This window comes from Bos indicus, chromosome 9, assembly GCF_029378745.1.
Source record: "Bos indicus isolate NIAB-ARS_2022 breed Sahiwal x Tharparkar chromosome 9, NIAB-ARS_B.indTharparkar_mat_pri_1.0, whole genome shotgun sequence".
NCBI classification, from domain to species: domain Eukaryota; kingdom Metazoa; phylum Chordata; class Mammalia; order Artiodactyla; family Bovidae; genus Bos; species Bos indicus.
Genome location: NC_091768.1, coordinates 44,021,419 through 44,049,271, shown reverse-complemented (window position 1 = coordinate 44,049,271; position 27,853 = coordinate 44,021,419). Strand labels below are relative to the sequence as shown.

Here is a 27,853-nt window from a genome sequence, read left to right as displayed (position 1 = left end):
CAAGAGATAGGAAATTCTCCACTTTCAGAGTCAGTCAGCTTCAGGGAGCTAAACAATGGAGTGGACAGTTAGCTGCTTGCTAGTTTTATGTCAACAAGGTATAAAGTAGCTATGATAGTTTTATCTCGAGTTATTTTGACCAGCTCTTAGAAATGACTGAAGAATCTTGCTCTTAACTTCCTAAAAACAGGTGCTTGATAAACATACCCCACCCTTCCCCCATTATCCTCAGGTGCTCAAGAGGGTAACCTCGAATAAATGAAATTCTACAGATAATCCCCAAACCTTATCTAAACTCTTATCTTGGCCAAAAGCTTCCTCTTCTGCCTTTTAGCAGAGCTGTTGACAAGAAGCAAATGGACTGTGACAAGCTGGGTTTTTTATCTTTTTATTTCCCTCGAACGCCTCCAGTGGAGCTGTTGAAGAACAATGACAAGGAAGAAGAGACTGGTGGCAGGTGGGCAAAGAGAAGAAACAAAGCCTGGATGGTTTGAGCACTGGCAAGCCCAGGAGTTGTCTTAAATGGGCTGGGGGGAACACAGATCACTGAGGGGGAGGAAGAGAAGTGGCGGGAAGGGGAGCAGGCTCATGTGGAGGGGAGGGGGACTCCACTCTGTGTTTCACAAAACACCTTTCCCAAGTTGGCACAGTTGCACTTACAAGACAACACACTCCCAGCAGAGTCTTCAGTGAGATTTTTGAAGATGTGGGCCTCACTGAATGGAAGGGAAGCTCACTTGCCTCCCAAGCTTGGTTTTGCTTAAAATCTTCTATCTTCTTCTGTAAATCTTCTTTTAGGTACAGCCCCTAAAAAGGCACCATAGTTTTCACTCTAGCCTCTGCCACGTGGTGAAGCCAAGGGTGCACACCCCCCTGTCTCACTCTAGAGGTAGCCATTAGGCTTTGATGTGTAATTTGAGGCAAGCGATCTTCTGCCGCCCCTTTCTTTTTTCACTGAAAACCACTGTACGGCCACAAAGCTCAAGTTCAGAGGGGGGAGGATGACTCCTCAGCAGCGCCATCTTAGAACCGAGGGGAAGAGACTGTCGCTTAAACCTCAGCCCATTGAAACAGATCAGCCTTTGCTGTGATGTTTCAACTGTAACATTTCAAACTTGCTCTCGGCAGCTGTTAGGTACTCCTTGCTGAGACCTTGAATTTGGAGGACACTACCAGAACAGAAGCTCACCAGCAGAGGAGGACAATGGTGTTTCATTATTCATGGAAACATGCTGCTTGTGTGCTTCGGTCTGAGCTTTTGATGAACAGAAAATGCTCTGAACTTATTTTCCTTTTTGTGAAATCCTGACACAGCATTTCTGGTTTCAAAGGAAGCTGTATAAAAAAGACCAATAGAAAACCCCACAAAATGGGACCACCTTAAAATCAAGTTTACTGGCTAAATGGGATTAAACTAGAGTTGTGTTTTAAAAAAGAATAAACCAGAAAAAAAAAAAAAGTCTTTGCTGCATGGTGCCCACTTCTATCTAAACAGCTCTGAAGTCCAGATGCACGCTGTCACTGGAGCATCTCTGGAGAGAGCGTGGGAAGTTAAAAGTCAGTGTTTTTGATTAATTAATAATCATCCTCAGCTGTGTTGGCAAATGATAAAAACAAATTGTCTGCCTTTAAAGTAAGGGTGGAAGATGTGTGCTTACCCAGAACCGAGGGGGAAGGAGGAAGAGCCCTGTTGGCCTAGTCGGCCCTTGGCTGGTCTGGTGGTGGCTGAACAAAAGCGATGCTGTGTGTCTCTTAGCCGGTGTGCTCGTGAAAACAATCACAGCTCGGGTGGTCAGTCAGGGAGGTGAGTGAAGGAAGCCAGGGTCTCAGCTACCCAGTTGTCTTCTAGAACAACCCAACTGAGCATTTGCAGGAATAACTGTTTCTCCATGTTTGTCATTGTGGGGTTCAAGTCAGCCGGCTCCAGCTGAAGTGTGTATGTGTGTGCCTGTGTGTGGTGTGTGTGGTGGGTGGATGTGTGGGTGAGGGTGGGGGTGTGTATGTACTGGGATGAGATGAAGTTTCACTGGTAGTTAGAGGACAGATGAAAAGATCCTTCTCCTTTTAAATTTGCCACCTACAAGTTAAACAGTGACCCCACGTCATTGTCTCTCGAAGGCTCTGTGGCTGCAGCTGGGTACCATCTTCCTCCCTCCTGAGCCTGTAGTTCTTCAGCCACGCTTCTCTTACAGGACTTAACATTTGCCTCTTGGTAACACAGTCATATTTCCTCAAATGTCATGATGTTTGCCTTTGGGGCAGAATCTGGGACAGATTATTGGCTACAGGAGACATACAACACATCTTAAATACTGGAATGAGTAGAGGAAGGTGGACTGATGGATGGACCCACGGGATGCTATGTTTGTTTTGTGGCTCCACTGGTGGAATTTCTATCTTCTCCCATGACTAGGACATTCTCTCCTTTCTCTGTCCCAACTGCCAGAGTCACGATGCAGGCTCTGATTAACTTTTACCTCTTCTCCCACGGTCTGCAAACAATCCTCATTTCCTACCCACCTCTACTTTAATCCATCCTACATACTCAGCCTTGATTTTACCCACCCCAGCCTCTAAACTTTCTATGGCCCCCAATTTCTCACCAAGTCTCCCAAACACACTACTGCCAATGATTCAAGAGCCTTCACACATGGACCCAGAATACTGTTTCATTTCTAAATCACCTGATTTGTCAAATGTCCGACATACTATTTCTTTAAAAATTCACTCAATTTCCTACTTTCATCCCTAAAGTGAAAACCCCACTCAGCTTTCAGGGTTCAGCTCCGATGTCACTTCCTCTAAGAAGTTTTTGATTTCACATACTGGATATAACTTCCCTTGTCTTGATCTACTTTGTATTATACTCTTTATGTGATTGTTCAGTTACTAGATTAGAAGCCCCCGAGGGCAGAAAGGCCAAGTTCATCTTTGTCTTGCAACTGGCAGCAGAGTGCTAGAAACCAAGAGTCCCTCTTGTTGCTGAATTATATTCAGAGAGAACCAGGCAGCTAGGCTCTTGTGCTGGGAGTCTGCAATCTAAGTCTGACAGTCAACAAAGTGTGGCTTCAGCTGCTGACCTGAGATGCAGGTGCCAGGATAAATGTGGAGAATCCACAGCTCCAACACAATTCAGTATTCACTTATATTGGTTTTCTACAGCATCACAAAAATAACTACCAATTTACCTGCTTGGAACAATACCCATTTATGAGTTCACAGTTAAGTTCTATAAATCAGAAGGCTGGCACAGCATGCCTGGGCTCTAGGCACAGGGTGACGCCATGTTGAAATCAAGGTGCTGACCCTGCTGAGCTCTTGCCTGGAGGTTCTGGGGAAACAGGGCACTTTTAGTGCTTTCTTGTTGGTGCTAGAATTTGGTCACAGGACTGAGGTTCCTGTTATGATTAAGTCAGGGCCACTGGGATATAATCTCCCTTAAGGTCAGTGAAAGTGAAAGCTGCTCAGTCGTGTCCAACTCTTTGCGACCCCATGGACTATACAGTCCATGGAATTCTGCAGGCCAGAATACTGGATTGGGTAGGCTTTCCCTTTTCCAGGGAATCTTCCCAACCCAGGGATTGAACCCAGGTCTCCTGCATTGCAGGCAGATTCGTTACCAGCTGAGCCACAACAGAAGCTGCCCTTAAGGTCAACTGTGCTATAAAACATAATCTAATCACGTGAGTAAAATCCAATATATTCAAATGGTGTGCACACAAGAGGGGAGACAGGAAATCCTTGGGTAATTTTAGAATCTGGCCTATCACATTACCTTAAATGTAAATTTGAGCTATTAGTGAGAGTTGGGGCCAAACAAAGTTTGGAGGCAAATGGCAGCTGGAGAGACCACAGTGTATCTTCTGGGGGTACAAGAGGACATCGCAGAGAAGGGAACACAGGAGCTCTCGAAGAGCTGGGAGGGGCCTCAAACTCCTGAAAGAGCCTTGAAGATGCAGGAAGAGGAGGGCTTTCCAGGCAGAGAAGGAGACAAGGAAGAGCGCTCAGGGAGTGGCCCAAGGAACCAGAGAGACCAGTGTGGGCGGCCAAAGCTGTCAAGGAAGGAAACAAGGCTGGGAACCCCAGGTCAGGGCTGCATTTATGAGCCACTCTGTGTGGATAAGTTGCTGGCACAGCCAAGGCCAAGGGCACAGGGACCACCTGGTGGATGTGCTGGAGTGAGGAGGCCAACTGGGACGAGTATGTAAGACGCCAGCTGGAGCTAGACACTCCACAAGACAGCCAAGGGGAGGTGGGAAGGGAGGCTAGGGAAGGCAGGGCCTCTGGCTGTTGAGCAAACCTCAGGAGAACTGACGGCCTTAGGGCAGGAATCACAGAATGAGGGTCGCAAAGAACTCTTGCTATGGATGAAGCAGGAAACGTCTTGAGAGCACAGAAGCAGAGCCAAATGCTGGCCCAGGAGGCCAGGAGTCTGTGTCCTGGGCCCAGTCTTCTGCTGACTCACCCCGTGGCAGTGGGTGTCTTACTTGCTCTTTCAATACCTTTGTTTCCTGATCTATAAAGTGGAGACTAACAACAGCCCTGTGCTGTTCACTCTCATTAGTGCATAGAGATCACTTTCTTGGCACTGGCCACCAGGAATGTGCCTTTCCCACTCCAGCGCTCTGTGTTCAGCCTCTGCTCATGAATTGAGTGCACAATTCTGTGCTGGGAGAGCACAGCACAGGTGTAGCTTGGCGGGGTACAGCCACCCCTGGGTCAGACCACCTCCAGACTGGGTCCTGAGCTCAAGGAGTTATTGTTGTGTAGTCTCTAAATCATGTCTGACTCTTTTTCGACCCCATGGACTGTATCCCGCTAGACTCCTCTGTCCACGGGATTTCACAGGCAAGAATACTGGAGTGGGTTGCCATTTCCTTCTCAGGGGTATATTCCTGACCTGGGGATTGAAGCTGCGTCGCCTGCACTGGCAGGTGGATTCTCTGCCACAGAGCCATCAGGGAAGCCAGAGGAGATTCACTTCCAAATCCGGTTTAAATCAGATGACCAGTCTTCCTTAGGAGACTTGCTTTAAGCTGTGTAATCATCTCTTGTTAGATTCCTTTTTAGAGGACACCTCCCCTTCTAGGGATTCCAGGGCAGAGAAGTCTGCATGAGTCTCAATTAAATCACCACTCTAAACTCTGTCATTCTCTTTGTCAGGTGAAGCCCAAATGTCACTGCTGAAAATTCTGTCCAACTGTGAGGCTACCCAGAAGTCTCTGAAACAAGAGTCCAGCACCCTGTATGCCCCATAGACGTCCTCCAGGTGGCAGGAGAGATGGCAGGGGGCATCCACGGGCAAAGTCCGTTCCTACAATGGGTGCAGATCAAGCCTTAAAACACTCAAGACAACAGCAGGCAGTCATTGACATGTTTTAGAATTTTCTGGCCCCCCAAAAAAGTGCTTTGAAAGAGCTAGGCTGCCTTTTCAAGGACTTTGAAAGCAGGCAGAAGTTTGCACTGAGGAGAAACCCAAAGTGAAAGGGTTCGTCCACAGCTGCCACTTCCCAGGAGAAACCAGGACAAACCCCAGCAGAGGAGCGAGGCTGCTGAGGCTGCCTGACTACGCACCCATCGCCGGGAGCACGCAAACCCACGGTGCGGGGGAGGGGGCGCTTCTGCCTGCTGGGTACATCAGGGGCTCCTTCAGTCCAGGGCAGGGAGATCCTCCTGTGATACACATATCATGCGGTCTGAAGGTCTCCAATGCTGACAAGTGTCCCCTCAGGACTGGGTCTTCTTCATGTGGGGTTCCGGTCAAGCCAGGCAGTTGGGCAGTCGGGTCCCAACATGAGACTGCTCGCTGTGTCGCACCCCCCACCGCCACTCCTAGGACAGACCGAGGCCTGAGGGTTATCCTCAGAAATAGGGGTTGGTCTGGATCAGGTCCAGAATTATTTGGAGTTTTCAGGTAGATAGATCTGTTTCGATCCAGTCTCCTGTAGAGTCTTGAGGAATCTTTGGTGACAACCACAGCTTAGCAGGGATCTTCCTCTAGTCTCTCCGTCCAACCTGGAAGTTTTGGCATTTTTCTAAAATTGCACAATGTCTGGCCATATCTTCAATTTTAAGTGGCTTTGTCTGCAATAATTCTTGGCGCCTAATTTAGTTTCCAAACGCATACACACTGAACTCCATCTTGTCCCTGTTCTGTGAATAGCAGCAATTAGCCCTTTAAGAAAGGTCCTTCTACAGCTTGGGGCTCTGGTTTATTGTCTTGCTTGACTCAAGGACTGGTTTATAGGAAAGAATATTCCCAGTAACTCCACCAGTAGGTGCTGAGGGACTTTGGAGAAGTCACCGTGTGGTTTTGGACCTCACTTTCCTCATCTAGATAGTGAGGAAACTGGACTATATCAGATCTAAGGTGCACTGGGGCCCTAACACCTCATCATCTGTGATCTAACCATCCTGGGCTTCCCTGGGGGGCTTCAGTTATTCATTCAATTCATTTGCATTCATGAATATCATGTGATAACTTCTGTGCTAGACCTGTTTCTTTGTGGTGGCTGTTTCAGATTGAAGGGTAAATTTGGTCTTTATCATACCATATTGGTCAAAAGCAGAAGTCTCAGCAAATTTTTTTTTTTTTTGGCCACACCATTCGGCATGATGGATCCTAGTTCCTTAACCAGGGATCAAACCCTTTCCTCCCTACAGTGGAAGCACAGAGTCTTAACTTCTTAACTGCTGGACTGCCAAGGAAGTCCTTCAGCAAACATTTTTTAATCATATAATCCAATCTCCCTAGCCAAAAGTAGAACCTGAATCCCCATCAGATTTATATTTGTAAATGTTACACACATGTACTTGGGAATATTTATAGCAAATATTAGTCATATTATTGCTAGTAGTAAGAACAAAGCTTAATTCCTTTCCTCATTTCTACATTAAAACATAGATTAAACAGAAGTTAAAATATTTCCTTATTGCCATTCAGTCAGTGCATTATCTGTGTATACTACAGGTCCAGAGTAGAAGGTCTCAGAAGTTGAGCTCTGTAGACTTTCAAGACTGATTGAAACAGATATTCAAGATACTTCGTATGGGTAACATTATACATTTAGTTCTAAAATAAGAGTCAGAAATAGGAGATTGACAATCTGTGGCTGATATTGACTAAGGTTCTATAAAAAGAGTTATTTAAAAATAGAGTTATATTATCCAGCAAAGCCACTCCTGTACATATATATCTGGAGAAAACTATAATTAAAAAAGATATATGCACCCCAATATTCATAGCAGCAGTATTCACAATAGCCAAGATACAGAAACAACCCTACTGCCTATTAATAGATGATGGGTTTAACAAGATGCAGTGTGTGTGTGGTGTGTGTGTGTGTGTGTATATATAAATACATATGATGGAATACTACTGCTGCTGCTGATAAGCAGCTTCAGTTGTGTCCGACTCTGTGCGACCCCATAGACGGCAGCCCACCAGGCTCCCCCGTCCCTGGGATTCTCCAGGCAAGAACACTGGAGTGGGTCGCCATTTCCTTCTCCAATGCATGAAAGTGAGAAGTGAAAGTGAAGTCGCTCAGTCGTGTCCGTCTCTTAGCAACCCCACAGACTGCAGCCTTTCAGGCTCCTCCATCCATGGGATTTTCCAGGCAAAAGTACTGGAGTGGGGTGCCAAACTACTCAGCCATAAAAACAAATGAAATTTTGCCACTTGCAGCAACATGGACGGACCTAGAGTTTATCACACTGAGTGAAGTAAGTCAGAAAAAGAAAGACAAATGCCATATGATGTCACTTATATGTGGAATCTAAAATGTGACACAAATGAACGTATGTGCAGAAACAGCCTTACAGACATAAGACAACAAACTCACAGTTACCAAAGGGGAACGGAGGAAGAGGGAAAATTAGGAGTTTGGGCTTAACAGATACAAACGACTATATATAAAATAGATAAACCACAAGGACCTACTGTACAGCACAGGGAACTATATTCAGTATCCTATAATAAACCATAATGGAAGAAAAAAAATTTAAGAGTTCAAAAAATTGCATTCCTTGGTCCTATTTGGCAAAACTGCTATGATCTTTTCCCTTTCCCTTGGCCAGGCCTTATTTAAATGTCAAAAGGGCCCATAAATATTAAATGCATTCTCAGCACCATACCAGGCAATGTGGGTGAACATAAACGATCTCTGAATACAAATGTCCCACTTGAGTTTAGCCGTATCGCTTTCCTGCCTGTGTTATGGGTGAGATGCATGGGCGGGCTTTAACCCCTGGCACCGGGATTCAGCCCACATTGCCTTTCTGAGACTTGAGACCTGACTCACTCCTTTCTTCAACCAGCCTGTTCAGCCCGGCTTTCGTGTTTGGCTCCCACAGCAGCAGCAGAAAGGCAGCATGGGGAGGTCAGGCTGGAGAAAGGTGCTGCAGAGGCCGAGGTAGCTGTGGAGGCTGGGGTGTTAGTCACTTTCACTCGGGCCCTGCTGCGCCGGCTGCTGCAGGCTCCCCCTATGCTGCCGGCAGAGGGTCCATGCAGAAAACCCGCAGGAAATAGAATGGTCAGCAGAGAGTGTAAGAAAGAAACCTATCCTTTCTCAGACAGGAGCTTTTATTTCCCCCCTGGTCCACAGCTTCAAAGGGCAGCTGCCTCACAGGGAGAGTGTTTGCATGTTTGAAGTAAGAAGACCGTTTCTTGGTCTCTGAAACTGAGTTCGAGAAGGCCCGGTTCCCAGCAGCCGTGGCGCCCCTCTCCCCGCTTTGCGCCATGGTCCAGCGCGCTTCAGCTATGCTGGTCGATCCTCTGGGAAGGTAGATATGGCCAAGAAACAGCAGACTTGGCCTCCACTTGGATAATTCTGCAAACCTTTGTATGAGGACTAATTGCACAAGGCTGCATGGGTGAGGTGGAAGGAAGAAAAAGGGAAGAGCGTTTTCTGCTTATGACTGGGACCCTGTTATTCATTGGCTTGGGTGTTTCAGCTGAGTTCTGTGGATTAGGAGCCGAGTCATGTCAGCACTAGAAACCTCCCGGGTCTCAGTCATATGTGCTACCCCACCTCTTCCCCGCAGCCCAGACCATTCCTTTCAGAGAACCCTCCCTGTTTCGCGCTTTCACAGAGCGAAGCTGTTCTGAGTCTTGGGGTCACACCCAGCTCACATGTCCCAACAGAAGCTGAGGAAAGGTCTGGGGTCCTTCTCTGTGGCCTCCATCTTCAGCTCTGCCCTGCTTCCGGAGGTGGGCAGGAAGGAGGCCTCCCGGTGGGAGCTGCCCTGTGTCCGGCCATCGTGGAGCATCTGTCCTGCTGGTTTGGCTCGGCAGAGGGCATCCAAAAAGCCAGCGAGGCTGTGTAATGTGGGAGACAGCGAGGGCCATGTTCCCACACTATAAGTCATGATGACACTGGTAAAACAGTCTGGTGGGCGGGGGAAAGTGAAAGAAAAAGCATAGGGGGAACAGAAACCAAAGTGAGGCACACAGAAGGACCGAGCAAGAGCAAAGGCCAAGGCACAAACAGAGGCTGGGAAACGGGACAGGCCTGGAAGAGAATCGGGAGAGGCAGGGTGAGAGTGTGGGTGGGAGGAGAGAGACTGGACCAAGGAAAACACAACGAGACATGAAGGGAAGATGTGCTCATTTGTTTGAGGAAATGGCAGGTGATCTGCTAACACGTATGCCAACAGAGGGGTTGGAGGCCTGGTCCAAGGATGCCCCTGGGTATATCACCTTCAAAGCCCCAAATACAGGACAGATCAGCCCTGGCAATGCAGTCTACATTTACTGTAGTAATGCAGTAAATGCAGCAACATTTACTGCTTGCTCAAGGCCTACCTCCCACCAGGCAGAAAGGGCCTGTGAGATACTCAGGAGAAAGGAAAGAGGATGTAAGCTGAGGGAAAGGATGGGGGAGATCCACAGAGATGCAGTCACAGCCCTTCTGTGAGTTCATCCCCAGGCAGACCTGCCCCCAGGCTTGTGCAAAGAGAGGCACTGCAAAGAGAGGCAATGGTTTTCAGCTTCAAGAAATTCACAGTCTGAGAGAAGGGACAAGATGTACATATGCAAAGCAATGAACAGCAGCATTATTATTGGGACTGCTCAGACGAACACAGTAAAGAAGGGAACAAAGAATAAGATAATCAAAGAAATGAACTACAGAAAGGCTTTCTTGACAATGTTCCCAACGTGGAAATATTTTTACATGCAGGAATTAAGTGAAATGACGTTGGCTGAACTGGATGGAACATTTTAAACTGGGCCAAGAAGGTGGACCTGGGCTTGACTACAGCATAGCACAGGCTCCGAGTCAAAGCAAAGAGCAGGAGGCCTAACTGCCCAATCCAGTCTTCCAGGTGAGTTGGATCTACCTGACCTGATAGTCAATTCAACAGTCAACATTGCAAAACAGTGGTGCCCTAGGAGTCATGCTGTTGTTGTTCAGTCACTAAGTCATGTCAGATTCTTTGCGACCCCATGGACTGGAGCCCGCCCAGCTCCTCTGTCCATGGGGTTCTGCCGGCAAGAATACTGGAGTGGGCGGCCACTTCCTTCTCCAGGGATCTTCCTGGATCAGGGACCAAACCTGTGTCTCTCATGTCTCCTGCATTGGCAGGCAGATTCTTTACCACTGAGCTGCCAGGGAAGCCCATCCTAGGAGTCATATTTAGCATTAAAAGACATTAAGAAAAGATTGTTGAGATGACCCCAGAGGAAGTCATCTTTCTAGCATGGAAGCAAGATTTGCCCTGGTCTGAGACAGCTGTTGGAAGACAACTTGAGACCACGTGTATAATTGAGACTGGGGGGAGAACCAGTAGGTGGGTTGTACATGTGTGAGTTAAAGACGCAAGGGCACTTAATTTGTGACTGAAAAAAAGGATAGTGAAGGTAGTGATAATTATAACGAACATTTACTGAGTGCAAACTACGTGCCAGATGCTGGTCTACACACTGTACATGCGTGAGTTTACACAATCCTCACTGCCACCAATGAGGGGTTTTTAACCATTAGTGTTATTTACATTTTATATGTGAGGAAACTCATCTACAGAGAGATCAAGCAATTACACCACAGAGGTTAGCCCAGGACTCTAAATTCCACAACCTTCTTTCTCTGAAGCCATGGAAAATTCAGTGTCTCTGTTTCCTCATCTGTAAGCATTTGCTATCTAACCTGCTTGTAGAGACATTGTAGATGATGAAGCCTCTATCAGGACACTGGCTGTGGGGTCACTCTCAGAGTACTAGCATTACTAGGAAGGCCATGCTTTTTCCAAGAATGCTAAATGTATGCTCACTTTCTCATGTTAATACCACAAAGCCTTGAAGAAGTTTACAGAGACTCATCACATAAAAAAAACCTCCTCTGTGCTCACAATGGACAATAATGCCAAGTGAGTCCTGTCTAAAGAGGTGAAAGGTCTCTTTCTGATACCCCTTTACCATTATTATGCTTGGGGGCTGTGACTCTTTTTTTTTTAAATTAATTTTTATTGGAGTGTGGTTGCTTTACAATGTGATGTGTTTTTACTGTACAGCAAAAGTGAATCAGCAATATGTACACATACATCCCCTCTTTTTTGGATTTCGTTCCCATTTAGGTCACCACAGAGCCCTGAGTAGGGTTTCCTGAGTTAGGTCTCATTAGTTATCTATTTTATACATAGGATCAATAGGGGATGGGACTCCTGTTTCTTACGAAAATTTTCACACTGAGGAGAACAGCCAGGCTTTTGTCCTGGGCAAGAGCCTCTCCCATGAGGCCCAACCAGAGGACCACGCCATCTTAGAAATCAGGTTTTGAGTCTGAGAGGCAGCAGATAGAGAAGCAGATAGCAAATACATCTGTTTTTACAAGAGCCTGTTGTTCTCTGTACTAACTGCTATAAAAACGACTTGAAACTAGCCACATATTAGTTTTGGTTCTCGTGACTAAATCAAGGAATGGCATGATGGTGCTGTGTCATTAGAAATGAAACCAGTTCTTAAACAAGAGAATAGGGCCGACATTTTAATAACCTGAACGATTTCATAGAAAAATCAAAGCTGAAACTTCTACACCCCAGCTCTGAACACCTGCTGCTTAAGTTTGGTTCTGAACCAGTGAAACTTCTTTCTTGCGATGAAGACACGAGATGGGCCCTGACTTGCCCAACACTTGACGGCCAGGGAAGCCTTCCTTCCACCTGCTATTCTGCTAGGCTCAAACGTGGGCTTGATCTTGGCTTCTACAGGAAGGACTGTATTTGGCACTGTGAGAAAATACAGAAAGTACCTCATAGTTTATTTTTTCAAATATGTGACCTTATATATTTTGATATATATATATCAAAATATATGTGTGTGTGTGTATATATATTTAGATATGTGAATTTTACCTTCCCTGAGGTATTGTCATCCACATCTTCTCAGATAAAAAACTGAGACTTGAAGAAGTCACTCACCAAGAAGCAGGCAGAACTGGGGTTCTGAACAAAAGTTTTCTTGTCTATATCTGCATCACCTCCAATTGGGCCTTTATCACAATAATGATGCTGATGTAGTAATCATATATAGGTTGCCTCCCTAGTGTCTTTTCTTCCTTTTCCTGCCACAGTACCCACATTTTGCCTCGAGGGAACCACTCTCCTCACTGTCTCTCCATCTCTAACAGCTGGATTCATCCAGCTCCCAGGAGTAGCCAGAGTACCCATCACCTGGCCATGGTGACTGGCTCAGAGGTGGGCATACAGCCTGATTCAGGCCAATGGAACTTGAGGAAATGTTTCCTAGGGCTTCTGGGAAAAAGCTTCCTCAGCCCTCTGTGGGTTTACCAGAGGGGACAATCCCCCTTCTCCTGGACAGTATGTTAGAGAATACCAAGTTCAGAACTCCCTCAGCCATTTGTGTCACCAAGAGAAGGGCCAACCTAAGGATGAAGCCAACACACAGAAGAAGCAGGGCTATACACAAGACCGGCATGGGGTTGGTATCGTGAGGAGGATGTAAATTCTGGACTGCATGCTCAAGTTTTCGGGCTATAAGCTAATGCAATCCCTTTGTTTGCTTAAGGCAGTTTGAGTTTGTTATTCTGTCATATGAAATTCTTAACCAATGCAAACACCACTGGCATCATTCCCAGTAACATTTGATGGTTGCTTTGGTTTCTCAGTCAAGAGCATGAAACCCGTTTGACCAAAAGGACCAATCCTTCAAAATTCATCAGCATCTCTGGAGCACGCCCATCTCTGGTGCCCAACTTGCCAGAGAGGACTCACGTGTTTCTGTTCCTGGGGACTGGTTCCTTCTGTTTTCTGCTCCCTGTTGGCTCAGTCTAGGCCCGTCCTCTTCCCAGTCCCTCCACAGTGATGGGAGGTGGCTGCCCTCTGCCGAGGATGCCAGCAGCCAAGTGGGCAGCCAGCTGCAGACCTCAGGCATTGGCACTGTCAAGAAAAGGAGTGTCAAGAAAGGATTCTGCCACAAAGTACTTTTAATATAACATAAAATCAGGTGGGAGAAGGGTCTTTGGCACATAGCTAAATACAAAATTACCACCACCCCCCAGCCCTGACCCAAGTTCCCCGTCAGAGTGTTAAAACCCAAGCAATTCTGGCACCCCTCTGAGGATCTTTATTTGTTAGTGATTGATGTTCACAGAGCTTCAGAGCATCCAAGATTATAAAGTCTCGTGGGACTGACAATCTGCGATAAGAACTGGTTTTTGTGATTCTACAACAATCTGTTTCTCTTGAAAAATTCTGTTATTTCCACTTCTGGCCACTATGACTAAGCACACGGGTAGAAACACAGTCTGAACAGTTAAAGAACCTTGTAACTGCCCGACGCAGTCCAACAGCAGAGGAAGTAAGCATACGTGAGCACTGGCAGGTGCGGTGTGGGAGGGAGGGCGCCTACTCTCCCCAGTCCATGTCCCCCAGACCCAATCTGTCAGCAGAACCTTCCATTTCCCAAACATGTCTCGACTCAACCATTTCTCTCCACCTCTACTACAATCGTGTGATTTACCCATTCAACACATATACACCAAAGGGCCACTGTGTTCCAGGCATTGTTTAGTGGCTGGGAGAGCAAGACTGACTCTTCTTGCTCTGTCTTCTCTCTGGACGACCCTTCTTACTGACTGGCCCCGCTTTCCTCATTTGCTCTCTCCTTCCACTCTCCACACAGGAGCCTACAAGTTTTTCTTAAATATCAACACTTCCGTGTTTGAACCCCTCCAGTGACTTCCCACTGCTTCCTCATTAAAACACCAAGGCCTCCTCAGCCCTGCCGGTGGGCTGCGTGCCTCCTTGTGTCGTCGGCCTCTTCTCTAGATTCACTCCCTACTGGCACACCTACCTCCTTTCCGATCCTCAAGTATGTTATGGCTTTTTCTCTTTTCAGAGCTTTCATCTGCCTTTATTTCCTCCTAAAACAGTGGCTTCCAAACTTTCTTCTGACAATCATCCCTAGTAAGAAATATTTTATTTCATTAACTAGTAAACACATCAACCTACACATAAAGGGAACATGAGTTCCACATGATAATACTTCTAGCATGTTCTGTTCCTTTTTAAAAAAATCTAGCCGTACCCCACTAACCTGCAGTCTGAAAAGACTCCTCCCTCTACTCGTTGAAAGGCTGAATAGTTCTTATCCTTCAACTTTCCACCTGGATGTTAGCTGCTCACAGGGGCCTTCTCCAGCCATCTGATACAACCCAGGCCCCTGACATAGATTATTTTTCATCTGAGTCCAGCATGTATCAAAGCTATATATTTCTCAGCTGACATTTGCTCATTGTCTGTCTTGCAGGCCACATCACTAGCAGTTGAAGGCGTGGACCTGTCTGCGCTGTTCCCCGCTGTATAGTCCACATCTGGGTCAATGATGAGCACAACACAATATACGTCCATATTCCTTGAATGGCTGACTGAGTGGGTGAGTAAGCGATACTGAGGTCTGGATTGAAAAACAGGCCTCCCCAGTGGAAGGAACCAGGGCTCCTTGGAGAAATGATGGATTCTAGGGCTGGGGCAGGAAATCCACAGGAGTGCCAGAAAGTAAAGAAACACTCAAAAAACAAAAAGACGGGGTATGTTCAAGGGATATAGGAGTCAACCTAAAAAGAACACCCAACGGCCAAAATTGAAACAATCTGAGCCTAATTATCAGATGATAGCCCAAATCTTTAAATAAATATACATGAAAGTCCATACCGATATAAGAAGTTGACTAAATAAGTTCTTTCTTACAGAAGAACTTAAATGGTTAATATAAACACTACCCTGCAGGAGGCGGAGTCTAATTCTCCCCACTCCCTTCCTCCTTGAGGGCTGGAGGTACTGTACTTAGTGACTTGCTTCCAAACAACTGAGTAGGTAAGAGGAGAACAGGCTCACTTTCAGTGTGGAAACCTGGCAAACAGTACTTTGGCCAGGTGTTCAAGGTGATTTCACAGTCCTGTCATGTGGGTGGCACATACCCCCTGATACAATGTGAGGAGGGCACTTCCGCTCTGCTGGCTTCCTCCAATAGCCCACAACCCTGGTGTAACTGTGAAAGATGCATCAGACAAACCCAGTTAGCGGGGCATTCTACACAGTACCTAACTAAAATGCTTCAAATCTGTCAAAACTTCATGAGAAACATGACAAGAGACCATCAGACCAGAGGAGTTAAAGAGACATGACAACCACTTGTGATGTGGCATCCTAGGTGAGACCCTGCAACAGAAAAAGGAAATCAGTGCAAAAGCTAAGGAAATCTGAATATGGACTTAAGTTAATAATACGGTATCAACATTGGTTCCTTAACTGTGACAAATATACCACTGTGATGTCAGACGCTGACAACAGGCGGAGCAGGCTGAAGGGCATGTGGGAACTCTCTACATCCTCTTTACAACTTTGCTGTGAATAAAAAACTGTTTTAAAATGAAAAAGCTTAATTTTAAAAAAAAGTCAGCCTTAATGCCAAGAGCCAGGCCTTCATTCAGTTGATTTTTATGGAGTGCCCACAAAGTACGTCTAATCATGCTGGGCACAAAGAAGACATGTAGACATACAGGAGATGAAGAGATGCATATACATAAGGCAAGGCATCCAGGGTGACAAACCACAAGCAGAGCATGCAGTTTTGCAGGCTGACTGGAGAGGGGAGGCGTGTGTGTGGCAGGGGGGCAGGGCAGGCAGAGTAGGGCTGGTAATGAAAGCAATGATGAGAATGAGGAAGGAAGGCAAGGACCGGTTGGCTTTGGTGAGGTGAAGTTGGCTCTTCCCCACTGGAATGTCAACTCCCTGAAGGCAAGAACCTTGTCTGTCTACCCATCACTATACTCCTATGGCCAGAACTGTGCCTGGAACACAGTATATGCTCAAAAATGTGTATTGAGTAGATGAGAGACTGGACAAATAGATGAAGTCCTACTGAAACGTCACTTGAACTCAGAACCACTATTGTCATGGAAGGTCTGCCAGGTGCCCACTGGATGTGCATTTTTGTACATGGTGATGATTGCGCATCCTCAGAGGTCTTCCATGAAGCATGCAGATGTTAGCATTGGTTTGGAATGGCTCTAATGTTCACTCACAGGCATGGAAGTGCCTTGTAACATTTCTTGATGGTATTAATAGATAGGTCTGCTGATATTCAATGCTTCCTAGGTGGCTCAGTGATAATAGAATCTGCCTGCCAAATAGGAGACGTGGGTTGGGAAGATCCCCTGGAGAAGGAAATGTCAACACATTCCAGTACCCTTGCCTGGAAAATCCCATGCACAGAGGAGCCTGGTGGGCTTCAGTCCATGGGGTTGAAAAAGAGTTGGACATGACTGAACAACAGCTGCTGACCCCAAGGAGTGAATGGCATCTCCTCTTTGCTCTAGCATCTTGTTAAACCTAGCAGAGGCTCTTAGCATTGTAAGAATGGAGAGAGTTAGCGACGGCTTCAAACTTCAATACAGCCTCTACAAATACAAGGAAACAGTTTAGAGAGATGTTGAATTTCCCTGTAGGCATCTATTGACATTCCTCCTTAAAGGTTCCAAATACTCAATGTATTGTACTCACTTGCATATAACATTTTTTAAATGAAGAAAAATTTAAATTGTGGGAAAATGATGGGAAAGTCATACCCAACTATGAAGCTATTAAGAATAGGGCAGACTATATGTATTAATATGAAATAGTCTCCAAAACACACAAAGTAAAGCCACTCTTTGAAACAGACATAAGACCTCAGTTAACAGAGGGGAGTTCTGGGAAGACAGCACGGGAGGGATGAGAGAGACTTTCACTGAGTGTTCTCTCTTGGAACATTCTGAATTTTGCACATGTACAAAGTACCATGAATGAAAAAAACTTTAAAAAGTGATCCAAGAGGAAGAAACGTTTGAATTTTGTCTGCAGGTTATAATAATCCCCTTTTTTTTGATAAAAAATAGCCTCCTTTTTTGTTCTATCCTGATTATCTTGGAACCTCTGCTTTCTAGAGAATTTGATCCATGTCAGGTGATAGTCTTGGCTTCTGACATCATCGCAAATCAGCTTTTACATGAAGTGACAAAGGTACATAGATGAGACTGAAAGAGGAAGGCACTCATCATTTTTTATACATTCAAAATTAGGAATTAATTTAAAAACTAAGTTCTATAGTTATTTTGTAAACAGCATATTGAAAACTATAAGTAGTTTGGGCTTTTGGCTCTCTGAGCAGCACCATGATGATCAGCAAAAACAAGCATCTTACAAAAACGGCAGAAAGGGAGCCAAGAAGAAAGTGTTTGACTCACTTTCTAAGAAAGATTTGTATGCTGTGAAAGCACTGGCTATACGTCAATGTAAGAAATACTGGGAAAACACTAGTCACAAGAACTCAAGGAACCAAAATCACATCTGATGACTTTACAGATTATGTTTTTGAAGTGAGCCTTGCTGATCTGCAGAATGATGAAAATTGAATTTAGAAAATTCAAGCTAATTACTGAAGATGATGAGGGCAAAAACCGCCTGACTAATTTCCGTGGCATGGGTCTCACCCATGACCAAACATACTTCATCGTAAAAAAAATGGTGGATCATGGCTGAAGGTCATGTGGGCGCCACGACTACCAATGGGTATTTCCTTCATCTATTCTACTGTTACAAAATGTAACAGTCAGATTCAGAAGACCTCTATGCCCAGCATTAACAAGTCTGCCAAATCTGGAGGAGGACAATGGAAACCATGACGCAAGGGGTGAAGACAAATGACTTGAAAGAAGTGGTCAATAAACTGATTCCAGAAAGACATTTAAAAGGCTCTCTAATCTACTTATCTGCTCTATGATGCCTCTGTTAGAAAAGTAAATATACTGCAGAAACCCAAGTCTGAACTGGGAAACCTCATGGAGCATCACGGTGAAGGTAGTAGTTTTGGAACCTGCTGGGGATGAGACAAGTTGTAAAGCTGAATGAGTGACGGTTATGAGCCAGCAGTCCAAGAATCTATTTGGAATTCAGACTTTGAATGATGACAAGTAACAGATCTTATTTGTGGGGAAAAAAAGCACGTTACTTTGTTAAATGTTAACATTTTAAAAGTATCTCGAGACCATTAATAATGAATCACACTAATACCCTAAAAACATTTGAAGAAAAGACTTGAGAAGTCCCTTTGAATCAATAAACAATAGATCCCTCAAAAATAAATGATCAATAATTCATCTCAGATAAGTATTTCATCAAGATCACATTCTGCTTTTAGGCAATTTTCTTTTTTCTCACATTCCAAAACAATACAGTTTCAAATTCTGAAGTCAACTCGTTTCTGAGTACTGAGGACACTGATGTTTGAGATACACATGAGCATTCAGAGTTCTTTAGAACACATTTGTGAGAAGATGTATTTCAATCTTATTTCAGCTAATTTCAGAAGAGAGTTCAGTATTTCTCAAACATAAATTTCATTACCAAGGTAAGCCAATGTAAACTCTTTACATTCAGCTGCCATTACAAGAAGGGCTTCCCTGGTGGCTCAGATGTTAAAGAATCCACCTGCAATGTGGGAGACCTGGGTTGGGAAGATCCCCTGGAGGAGGGCATGGCAACCCACCCCAGTACTCTTGCCTGGAGGATTCTATGGACAGAGGAGCCTGGGAGGCTATAGTTCTTGGGGTCACAAAGAGTAGAATACCACTGAGTGACTAAGCACAGCACACAGCACGGCCATTCCATTAAAAAAAAAAAGAAAAAAAGCCTCCTGGAAGCAAGGATGGAAGGTCTAAGACAGCAACAAGCACATCCCCAGTGTGTTTGTTGGAAATGCAGACTCTCAGGCTCTGTCCCATCTCCTCTTCACAAGACACATTTAAATAGGCAGTGATTCCCATACTTCTTACAGTTTGACAAGCTGCCAGGCTAAGAAACCTTAATTATGTTCAATTCAGGTTATACTCTTTAGTGAATACTGATATAATCCTTAGTAATAGGACAATGTGACTCGTTTTTTGAGACCAGAGAGTAACATTTATCAGAAATTACTGTAATTAATAATTACTATTTCTACCCTCCTCCTCCTACCTGTGAAACATTCTTTCTCTTTTCTGAGTCCATCCCCTCCACCTGCTCCAAGACCATCTACCACTCCTTCCCCAGGATGACCACACTTTCTCAGCTGATTTCTCCCCTTTCACCAATGAACACACTGAAGTCTCCCTTAGACGTAACACACACACACACATTTTCTCTCCATCATGCTAACAGCTCAGCTACAATCTATTTTTTTCTTTCCATCACGGAAGTTTGCAAGAGTAGTCTGCAAGCAACCCGACAGCTATCAGACCCAAATTAGCTCTCTTGGAGGAGTCAAGTATTTAACTGCCAAATCGGAAGGCCTGGTCCCTGTTACTCCTCTAGATCTCTCTGCTATTTATGAATTCTTTCTCCAGCACTACCACCTCTGGCATCTGCCCTTCTTCCTCTTTTTGTCGCCCACGCCCCTGAGGCATTCCCCTCAGCTCAGCCCAGAGGCTTCTCTTCTCCTTCTACTCTATGTACCTTTGCTGTCCTCTTCCTTCCCTCTACCCACTCCTGCTTCAGAGATCACCTCCATGCAGAAAACTTCCCAGACGCCATCCTCAGCTCTGGTCTCTTCTCAGAACTCCAACAGCCTTGCATGGTTTTCATTCAGTTACTATTTATGTATATGTACAGAGCCTCTGATACACTGCTGCTCTGGTATGCTGCACTATGCTAGGCATCGGTGAACCCAGAAGACTCATCCCTACCCTCACGGCACCTATGGCCTGGCAGGTAACACAGATGTGGAGCCATGAATGCAAGTGCGATAAACACTGAGGAAATGTGAAGACTGATTATTCAGGGGAAGGGATAACCAAATCTAGTTGGGAAGCAGAATTTCCATTTAACATGTAAGATGTCCAGTTAAAGTTGAATTTCAGTGAAACAAATAAAATTTTTAACTATGCCCCATCAATAACATGGGATATGCTTATACTAAATACTAATATTTATATGGGACATACTTACACTAATACTAAAAATTATTTCTTATTTACCTGAAACTCAGCTTTAATTGGACATCTTATATTCTAATCCACTACATCTAGCAACCCTACCAGGAAGGGACTGGACAGTTGGGAGAGGAAAGTCCTGAGAACTGAGAGAAAGGATGAGTAGGAATTAGCAAAGAGGGTGTGGGAGAGGACATCCCAGGGAGAAGGGATAGTTGCAGTAAGTGTTTATACTGACAGAGAGCTTCATGCTTTTGAGAGCCTGAAAGAGGTGCATTACAGTTGGATCATGAAGAAAAGGAAGAGCATTAGGGAAAAAATCTTGAAAAGCCTGTATATGGTTAGGATTTTGGAGTCCCCTAAAGATAACAGGAAGTCATTTCAAGATCTCAAGCAGAGGAGAAAATGGACCTAAAATGCTTCTGTACCAATGTCAATGTCAGGGGAAGGGGGTGTCCCCACAACACCAATAAGCACTTTTCTGGATACCAGCAGAGTGTCCTACAATTCAACTCAATTCTGACAGCATCTGCCCAGAGGCGGCATCATCTTCCACAGCTTCGGGGGTTAGTTCCCCAAGACTGCTTTCCTCCCCCCTGCCACACTTCAGGCACCAACTCCAAGCCCAGGTTGCTGCCTGGTTTCTGGACAACCAGCAGTACATCAGGGGGTCTCATGACTCCCTCTTCTTTTAATTCACTGCAACAGCTTACAAAATTCAAAAGAATAATATTTTGTTTTCTACATTACCAGTTTATTATAAAACAATATAACTAAGGAACAGTCAAATAAAAGAGATACATGGGGCAAGCTATGTGGGAAGGGATGCCATTCTCCCCAAATGTCCATGAATTCACCCACCAGGAAGCTCTCAGAAGCTTTTGGTTTTTTATGAAGTCTTCATTAACTACACATAATTGATTAAGTCACTGACCAATGGTGACTGATTCAATCTCCAGCCTCTCTTCCCCTCCCTGGAGGTCAAGGCCAGGTAAGATTAAGAGTTTCAAACCTCTAATCACATGACTAGTTCTCCCGGCAACCAACCCCAATCCTTGGAAGTGGTTCAAACATCAACCATAACATGAGGAAAGATATCTTGATTGTGCTCCTCACTAGGAAATTCTCAGTTTTAGGAGCTCTGGGCTGGAAAGGGGACAAAGACCAAGTATATAGTTCTTATTATAAACCACAGTATCACAGGACCTGAGCTGACGCTTTAAATGATCTTTCTGGCTGCCAGATGGAGAGAGGAATTGCAGAGGCTACAGTGGATGCGGGAACTTTATTTCTGAGGTTACCATGATAGTCAAAGAGCTGTTAGTAACTCAGTCATTGCAGTCTTTCTCTCACTGGTCTCCTAGACTCAGTTCAGTTCAGTCGCTCAGTCGAGTCCGACTCTTTGCGACCCCATGAATTGCAGCACGCCAGGCTTCCCTGTCCATCACCAACTCCTGGAGTTCACTCCAGGAGACTCACGTCCATCGAGTCAGTGATGCCATCCAGCCATCTCATCCTCGGTCGTCCCCTTCTCTTCCTGCCCCCAATCCCTCCCAGCATCAGAGTCTTTTCCAATGAGTCAACTCTTCGCATGAGGTGGCCAAAGTACTGGAGTTTCAGCTTTAGCATCATTCCTTCCAAAGAAATCCCAGGGCTGATATCCTAGACTAAGACTGTACTAAACATCTACAAGATGGTTGATCTGAGTCGTCATCTCAAAAGGCTGCTTTACACATACGATCTAACTGCTAATGATATTTAGTGGTTCTTAGTGCACACCAAACAAAATCTCATTTCCTCAGCCAGGTGCTGAGGGCTCTCTATCATCTTTCCAGAATAGATCTTTTCTGTTTTATCTTTCCCTCTCCCCTGCAAGTGATTAAGCCCTGGGCTTTTATTCATATGGCTCTATCTGGCTGTGACTCACTTTCTTCCCTTCCTTCATTCCCCAATTGCTTGAAGACAGAATTTCCCTTTCTTCAAGCTCCAGCTCAAAAGCCTTCAATGAGACTTTTCCTAACTTACTCAGAAGCTGTAGAAACTTATACATTCAATAAATATTTAATAAGGCCCTGCCATGTGTCAAAGGTATGACTCTGACATAAAGTTGGTTCCAGTTGATACTTTCACGTGTTGTCAGTATCACTGGTAACTTTCTCTGTTACACTCAAATGTTAGTATCATTATGGTACATCAGAGACACCAGGATAAGCTAACATTTCGTATTATACGATACTTAATTTCAAAACCATGACAAAAAGAGCGATAGAAATATGGGCACTAAGATGACCAAACTCTTCAGGGAGGCGTGGTTGAGACTGCCTAGCCAGAGAAAGGCCAGTAGTCAGGGCATGGCATTTCTCCCTAGGCCTGCACGCAACAGCTCAAATACAGGTTATAGAGGTATGACCTGTTAGAGGTATGAGGATGAACAGAAGAATGTCCCTGCCCTCACGGAACTTACATTCTGTTGTGCAACCAAAAGTAAGCCAAGGCACCTGCAGTAAATGGGTGAGAGTGTGGACTAGGCCCATTCTGCCTGGTTTTAAATACTGGCTCGACCACCCACCTCAGGATGCTAGTAGAGAAACTTAATTGTCCTGTGCCTCAGTTTCCCTGTGGGGATAGTATCAGTAACTACCTCATATAGCTCTAAAATGAAATGAGTTAACACTTGAAAGCACTTAGAATAGGGCCTGGCAGCCTTCAGAATGGGAGAAAATAATAGCAAATGAAGCAACTGACAAACAACTAATCTCAAAAATATACAAGCAACTCCTACAGCTCAACTCCAGAAAAATAAATGACCCAATCAAAAAATGGGCCAAAGAACTAAATAGACATTTATCCAAAGATGACATACAGATGGCTAACAAACACATGAAAAGATGCTCAACATCACTCATTATCAGAGAAATGCAAATCAAAACCACTATGAGGTACCATTTCACACCAGTCAGAATGGCTGCGATCCAAAAGTCTACAAGCAATAAATGCTGGAGAGGGTGTGGAGAAAAGGGAACCCTCTTACACTGTTGGTGGGAATGCAAACTAGTACAGCCACTATGGAGAACAGTATGGAGATTCCTTAAAAAACTGGAAATAGAACTGCCTTATGATCCAGCAATCCCACTGCTGGGCATACACACTGAGGAAACCAGAAGGGAAAGAGACACGTGTACCCCAATGTTCATCGCAGCACTGTTTATAATAGCCAGGACATGGAAGCAACCTAGATGCCCATCAGCAGATGAATGGATAAGAAAGCAGTGGTACATATACACAATGGAGTATTACTCAGCCATTAAAAAGAATACATTTGAATCAGTTCTAATGAGGTGGATGAAACTGGAACCTATTATACAGAGTGAAGTAAGGCAGAAGGAAAAACACCAATACAGTATACTAACGCATATATATGGAATTTAGAAAGATGATAACAATAACCCTGTGTACGAGACAGCAAAAGAGACACTGATGTATAGATCAGTCTTATGGACTCTGTGGGAGAGGGAGAGGGTGGGGAGATTTGGGAGAGTGACATTGAAACATGTATAATATCATGTATGAAACGAGTCACCAGTCCAGGTTTGATGCATGATACTGGATGCTTGGGGCTGGTGCACTTGGACGACCCAGAGGGAGGGTATGGGGAGGGAGGAGGGAGGAGGGTTCATGATGGGGAACACAGGTATATCTGTGGCGGATTCATTTCGATATTTGGCAAAACTAATACAATATTGTAAAGTTTAAAAAGAAAAAAAAAAAAGAATAGTGCCTGGGACACTGTAATAAATACTCAAAAACTGTTAGCTAGATAGCCATGTACAGCAGGGAGTCCCCAGAGGGAGAATGATCTTGGCATATTTAAAGGAAATGGTGGGGAAGAAGATCAGTGCAGAAATAATAAAGTAGTGGAGGCAGAGAGTGATAAGGCCAGAAGCAGGGACCAGATTAAGCAGAGCTTGGTAAATTCAGACCTATTTTGATGGGCTAGAAAGACAGTGGAATGTTTTGATCAAAGGACTGCCATGATGTCACATGCTTTAATGAGAGACCAGAGGAGAGGCTACAGTTAAGTAGTCCAGTGAGACAATGGTTGCTTAGACCTAGGTAGAAACAGTGGAAGTGGTAAAATATACATATATATATTCTGGGCGTATTTTAAGGTAGAATCATTATGACTTGTTGATAGACTTAGGGATGTGAAGAAAGGAATTAAAGATTACTAGGTTAGGAGTAAAAGATACTAGGCTTTGGGGCTGAGTAGCACTTACTAAGATGGGAAAGAGTGAGAGAGGTACAGGTATGAACAGAAAATCAAGAGTTCTATTTTGAATAAACTTTGAACTAGTAGACATCTAAGACAGATGACAAGTAGGTAGCTGGGTGTAAGTCTGGTACTCAGGAAAAGTTAAGACTGGAGAAAAACACACCATGTTAAAAGCCATAAGATGAGCTCACACACTGAGTGTAGCTAGAGGAGAGGACATCAAAGCTTGAGGCCTGGAGCAACTGCAACATTTAGGAGTGAAGAAAAGAATCAAGAAAGAAAACCAAGAAAGGGGCTGAGGGAGAAGGGAAACCAGGAGGGTGTGGTGTCCAGTGAAGAAAGTGTTTCAAGAATTAAGGTGTGATCAACTGTCAAATGCTTCTGAGAGGTCAAGCAAGATACCATCTAGTTCACTCAAAGTAAATCATTTTCTCGGCTCCATTTCCCCATAGTGGTTTGTTTGTACTTTTCTCATTGCAATATCCAACTGTCTTGTTATAGTTACTCGTCTTCTCTCCTCTTACAGAGCCTCCTTAAGGTCAGAGACCACGTCTTCTTCCCCTCAAAACACCCACTATCCTACTCAATAAATTTTTGAATAAACAAATCATGTAGGATTCTATAAAATCTGGGAGCATATGCCTAGCACACAGTTAGCAATCAGAGTTGGCTTTACTAAGATATCCGAAATGCTCTAAGACTAATGTATGGGCTTTGTTCTGCCTAGAAAATGAAGAGGTCTGCAATGCATCTGAGTTGATCTATGGCCAACTATAGAAGGAAAAGAGGGCATCAGAGGATGAGATGGCTGGATGGCATCACCGATGCAATGGACATGAACTTGGGTGAACTTTAGGAGATAGTGAGGGACAGAGAGGCCTAGCGTGCTGCAGTCCATGGGGATCACAAGAGAGCTGGACACAACTGGGCGACTGAACACAAAGATCACAACCTATCTGGCATTTCTACTTTTTTACTTGAATGCATGGTACTATCCAAAAGGGACTTAACGTTTACCTGATTTGCTTAAATATATTCCTCCCCAAGCCCCAAGCTGGCTAGACCTCATCTGAAGTTGGCTCCAGTTGATGCCTTCACAGTATCAGCATCGTCGGTAACTTTCTTTGTCACACTTGAATGTCCGCATCACTACGGTATATTAGAATCATCAGGAAAAGCTGACACTTTGTGTGTGTGCTTAGTTGCTCAGTCATATCCAACTCTTTGCGACCCCATGAAGTCTAGCCTGCCAGGCTCCTCTGTCCCATGGGCGTTCTCCAGGCAAGAACACTAGAGAGGGTTGCCATGCCCTCTTCTAGGGGATCTTCCCAACCCAGGGATCGAACCCAGGTCTCCCGCACTGCAGGCAGATTCTTTACTATCTGAGCCACCAGGGATTACATGATAACTTCAAAACCATGACAGAAGGAGCTAGGAATTAATGAATTTTTAAGGAAGGCATGGTTGAGATGGCCTACCCAGAAAAAGTAGTCAGGGCATGATATTTTTCTTTAGGCCTGCACACAACAGATCAGATACAAGTCACAAGTTACTGAGTTACTGTCTCTGTAAAAGAAAGCTAAAATCCAACAGTTGTGAGTAACAAGAATATCAATACCCAAATTACGGATTTAAGCTTTCAGCAACATAACTTACCTGGAAAATGTGCACTAGACAATGCACGAAACCACTCGGCACTTCCCAACAGGTAAGGTAAGCCCTAGAGATGAGGAATGCTTGCCACAGGTGCCAGTGCCACAGAGCACCACCGCCCACAAGGCTGGCCTCTCCACTTCTAGCTCTAGTGATTATCTTCCTATGTTAAGTTGCTTCAGTCGTGTCTGACTCTGTGCAACCCCATAGACGGCAGCCCACCAGGCTCCGCCATCTCTGGGATCCTCCAGGCAAGAACACTGGAGTGGGTTGCCATTTCCTCCTCCAATGCATGAAAGTGAAAAGTGAAAGTGAAGTCGCTCAGTTGTGTCCAACTCCTAGCAACCCCTGGACTGCAGCCTACCAGGCTCCTCTGTCCATGGGATTTGCCAGGCAAGAGTACTGGAGTGGGGTGCCATTGCCTTCTCCAGATTATCTTCCTAGAATGCTGCATTTCAGCTCCACAGCTCTTCTGGCTACCTTCAAGGGGCCTCCCAGAGAGCAATTATTCACCCTTGATTCCTGCTTACTCTCATACCTAAACGTTTACCATTTGCCTAGTTTTTATATTTGGATGGAAATCTTGTAAAGAGAGCTTCTGGTTCCCAGCCCTTTCACTAAATCTTACTCTGAATGTGCTGTCAAATTATGGCACTGCTGAGCACCCAGACTGTCCGCCCGGTATTACCATGACAAATTCTAACCTATTGCATTTCTTGCACATAGCTTGGCATGTATAACTCATTACACACTCGGTGAATAAATTTCAAGGAGGAAGCTGACAAAAATGGAACACAGCTAAAGGATGGAATGAACAGGCTCAAGATATTTTGTTTGGAGTCAAAAGCTAAGAGCTACTTTCAAACAGAGTGTCAGAAGAGCAGGGATAAGCCTTATGCTCTAAACTCTAGGTTATCAGTATCTAACAATTTAATGTAGCATTTCCCAAACTAGAGTTCAATGTAATACGGTAGTAGGGGGAAGGGCTTCCCTGGTGGCTCAGCGGCAAAGAATCTACTTGCTAATACAGGAGATGTGGGTTCAATCCCTGGGTTGGGAGCATTCCCTGGAGTAGGAAATGACAACCCACTCCACTCTTCTGGCCTGGAAAATCCCATGGACAGAGAAGCCTAGCAGGTTACAGTCCATGGGGTTGCAAAGAGTCGAACATGACTTAGCTACTAAGCAACAACAAAACTAGGGGAAAAATCCCTATAATTAAGAAAATTTCAGAAATGCTCGATCAGATAGGTCTCTTAACTTTAGAACTTCTCAAAGCTTAATGTATCAATATGCTTTGGGATCTAAAGGGGAGGTATACTACACAGCCTTTTCCAAACTTTTATTCAACAAGTATGGAGTACAGTCCACTAAGTTCCAGGCACAGTAGTAGGTCCTAGAAAACAATCCTGAGCCAAACAGATCCACTCTCTGCTCTTATGGAGTCTGCTCAGTGTGAGGAACA

General features: G+C 44.8%; 1 protein-coding gene and 1 pseudogene across 6 annotated transcripts in view; one reads left to right on the top strand and one right to left on the bottom strand.

The window, feature by feature from the left end:
• The window catches only part of ATG5 (autophagy related 5), a 153,107-nt gene that overhangs the window by 7,413 nt on the left and 117,841 nt on the right, over positions 1 to 27,853 (bottom strand). For 5 of the 6 annotated variants that reach the window (XM_019967284.2, XM_019967286.2, XM_019967289.2 and 2 more), the window contains 2 exons: positions 13,228 to 13,392; positions 373 to 12,222 (listed from right to left, as the gene is read on the bottom strand). The exons of the other annotated variant lie outside the window; for it this stretch is intronic. In XM_019967284.2, coding sequence (XP_019822843.1) covers positions 12,026 to 12,222; positions 13,228 to 13,392 — 362 coding nt within the window. In that variant the 3' untranslated portion in view covers positions 373 to 12,025. Of the gene's footprint in view, positions 1 to 372; positions 12,223 to 13,227; positions 13,393 to 27,853 lie in introns of those variants that run through there. 6 annotated transcript variants of the gene reach the window in all.
• Positions 10,189 to 21,085, top strand: LOC139184808 (small ribosomal subunit protein eS1-like; annotated as a pseudogene).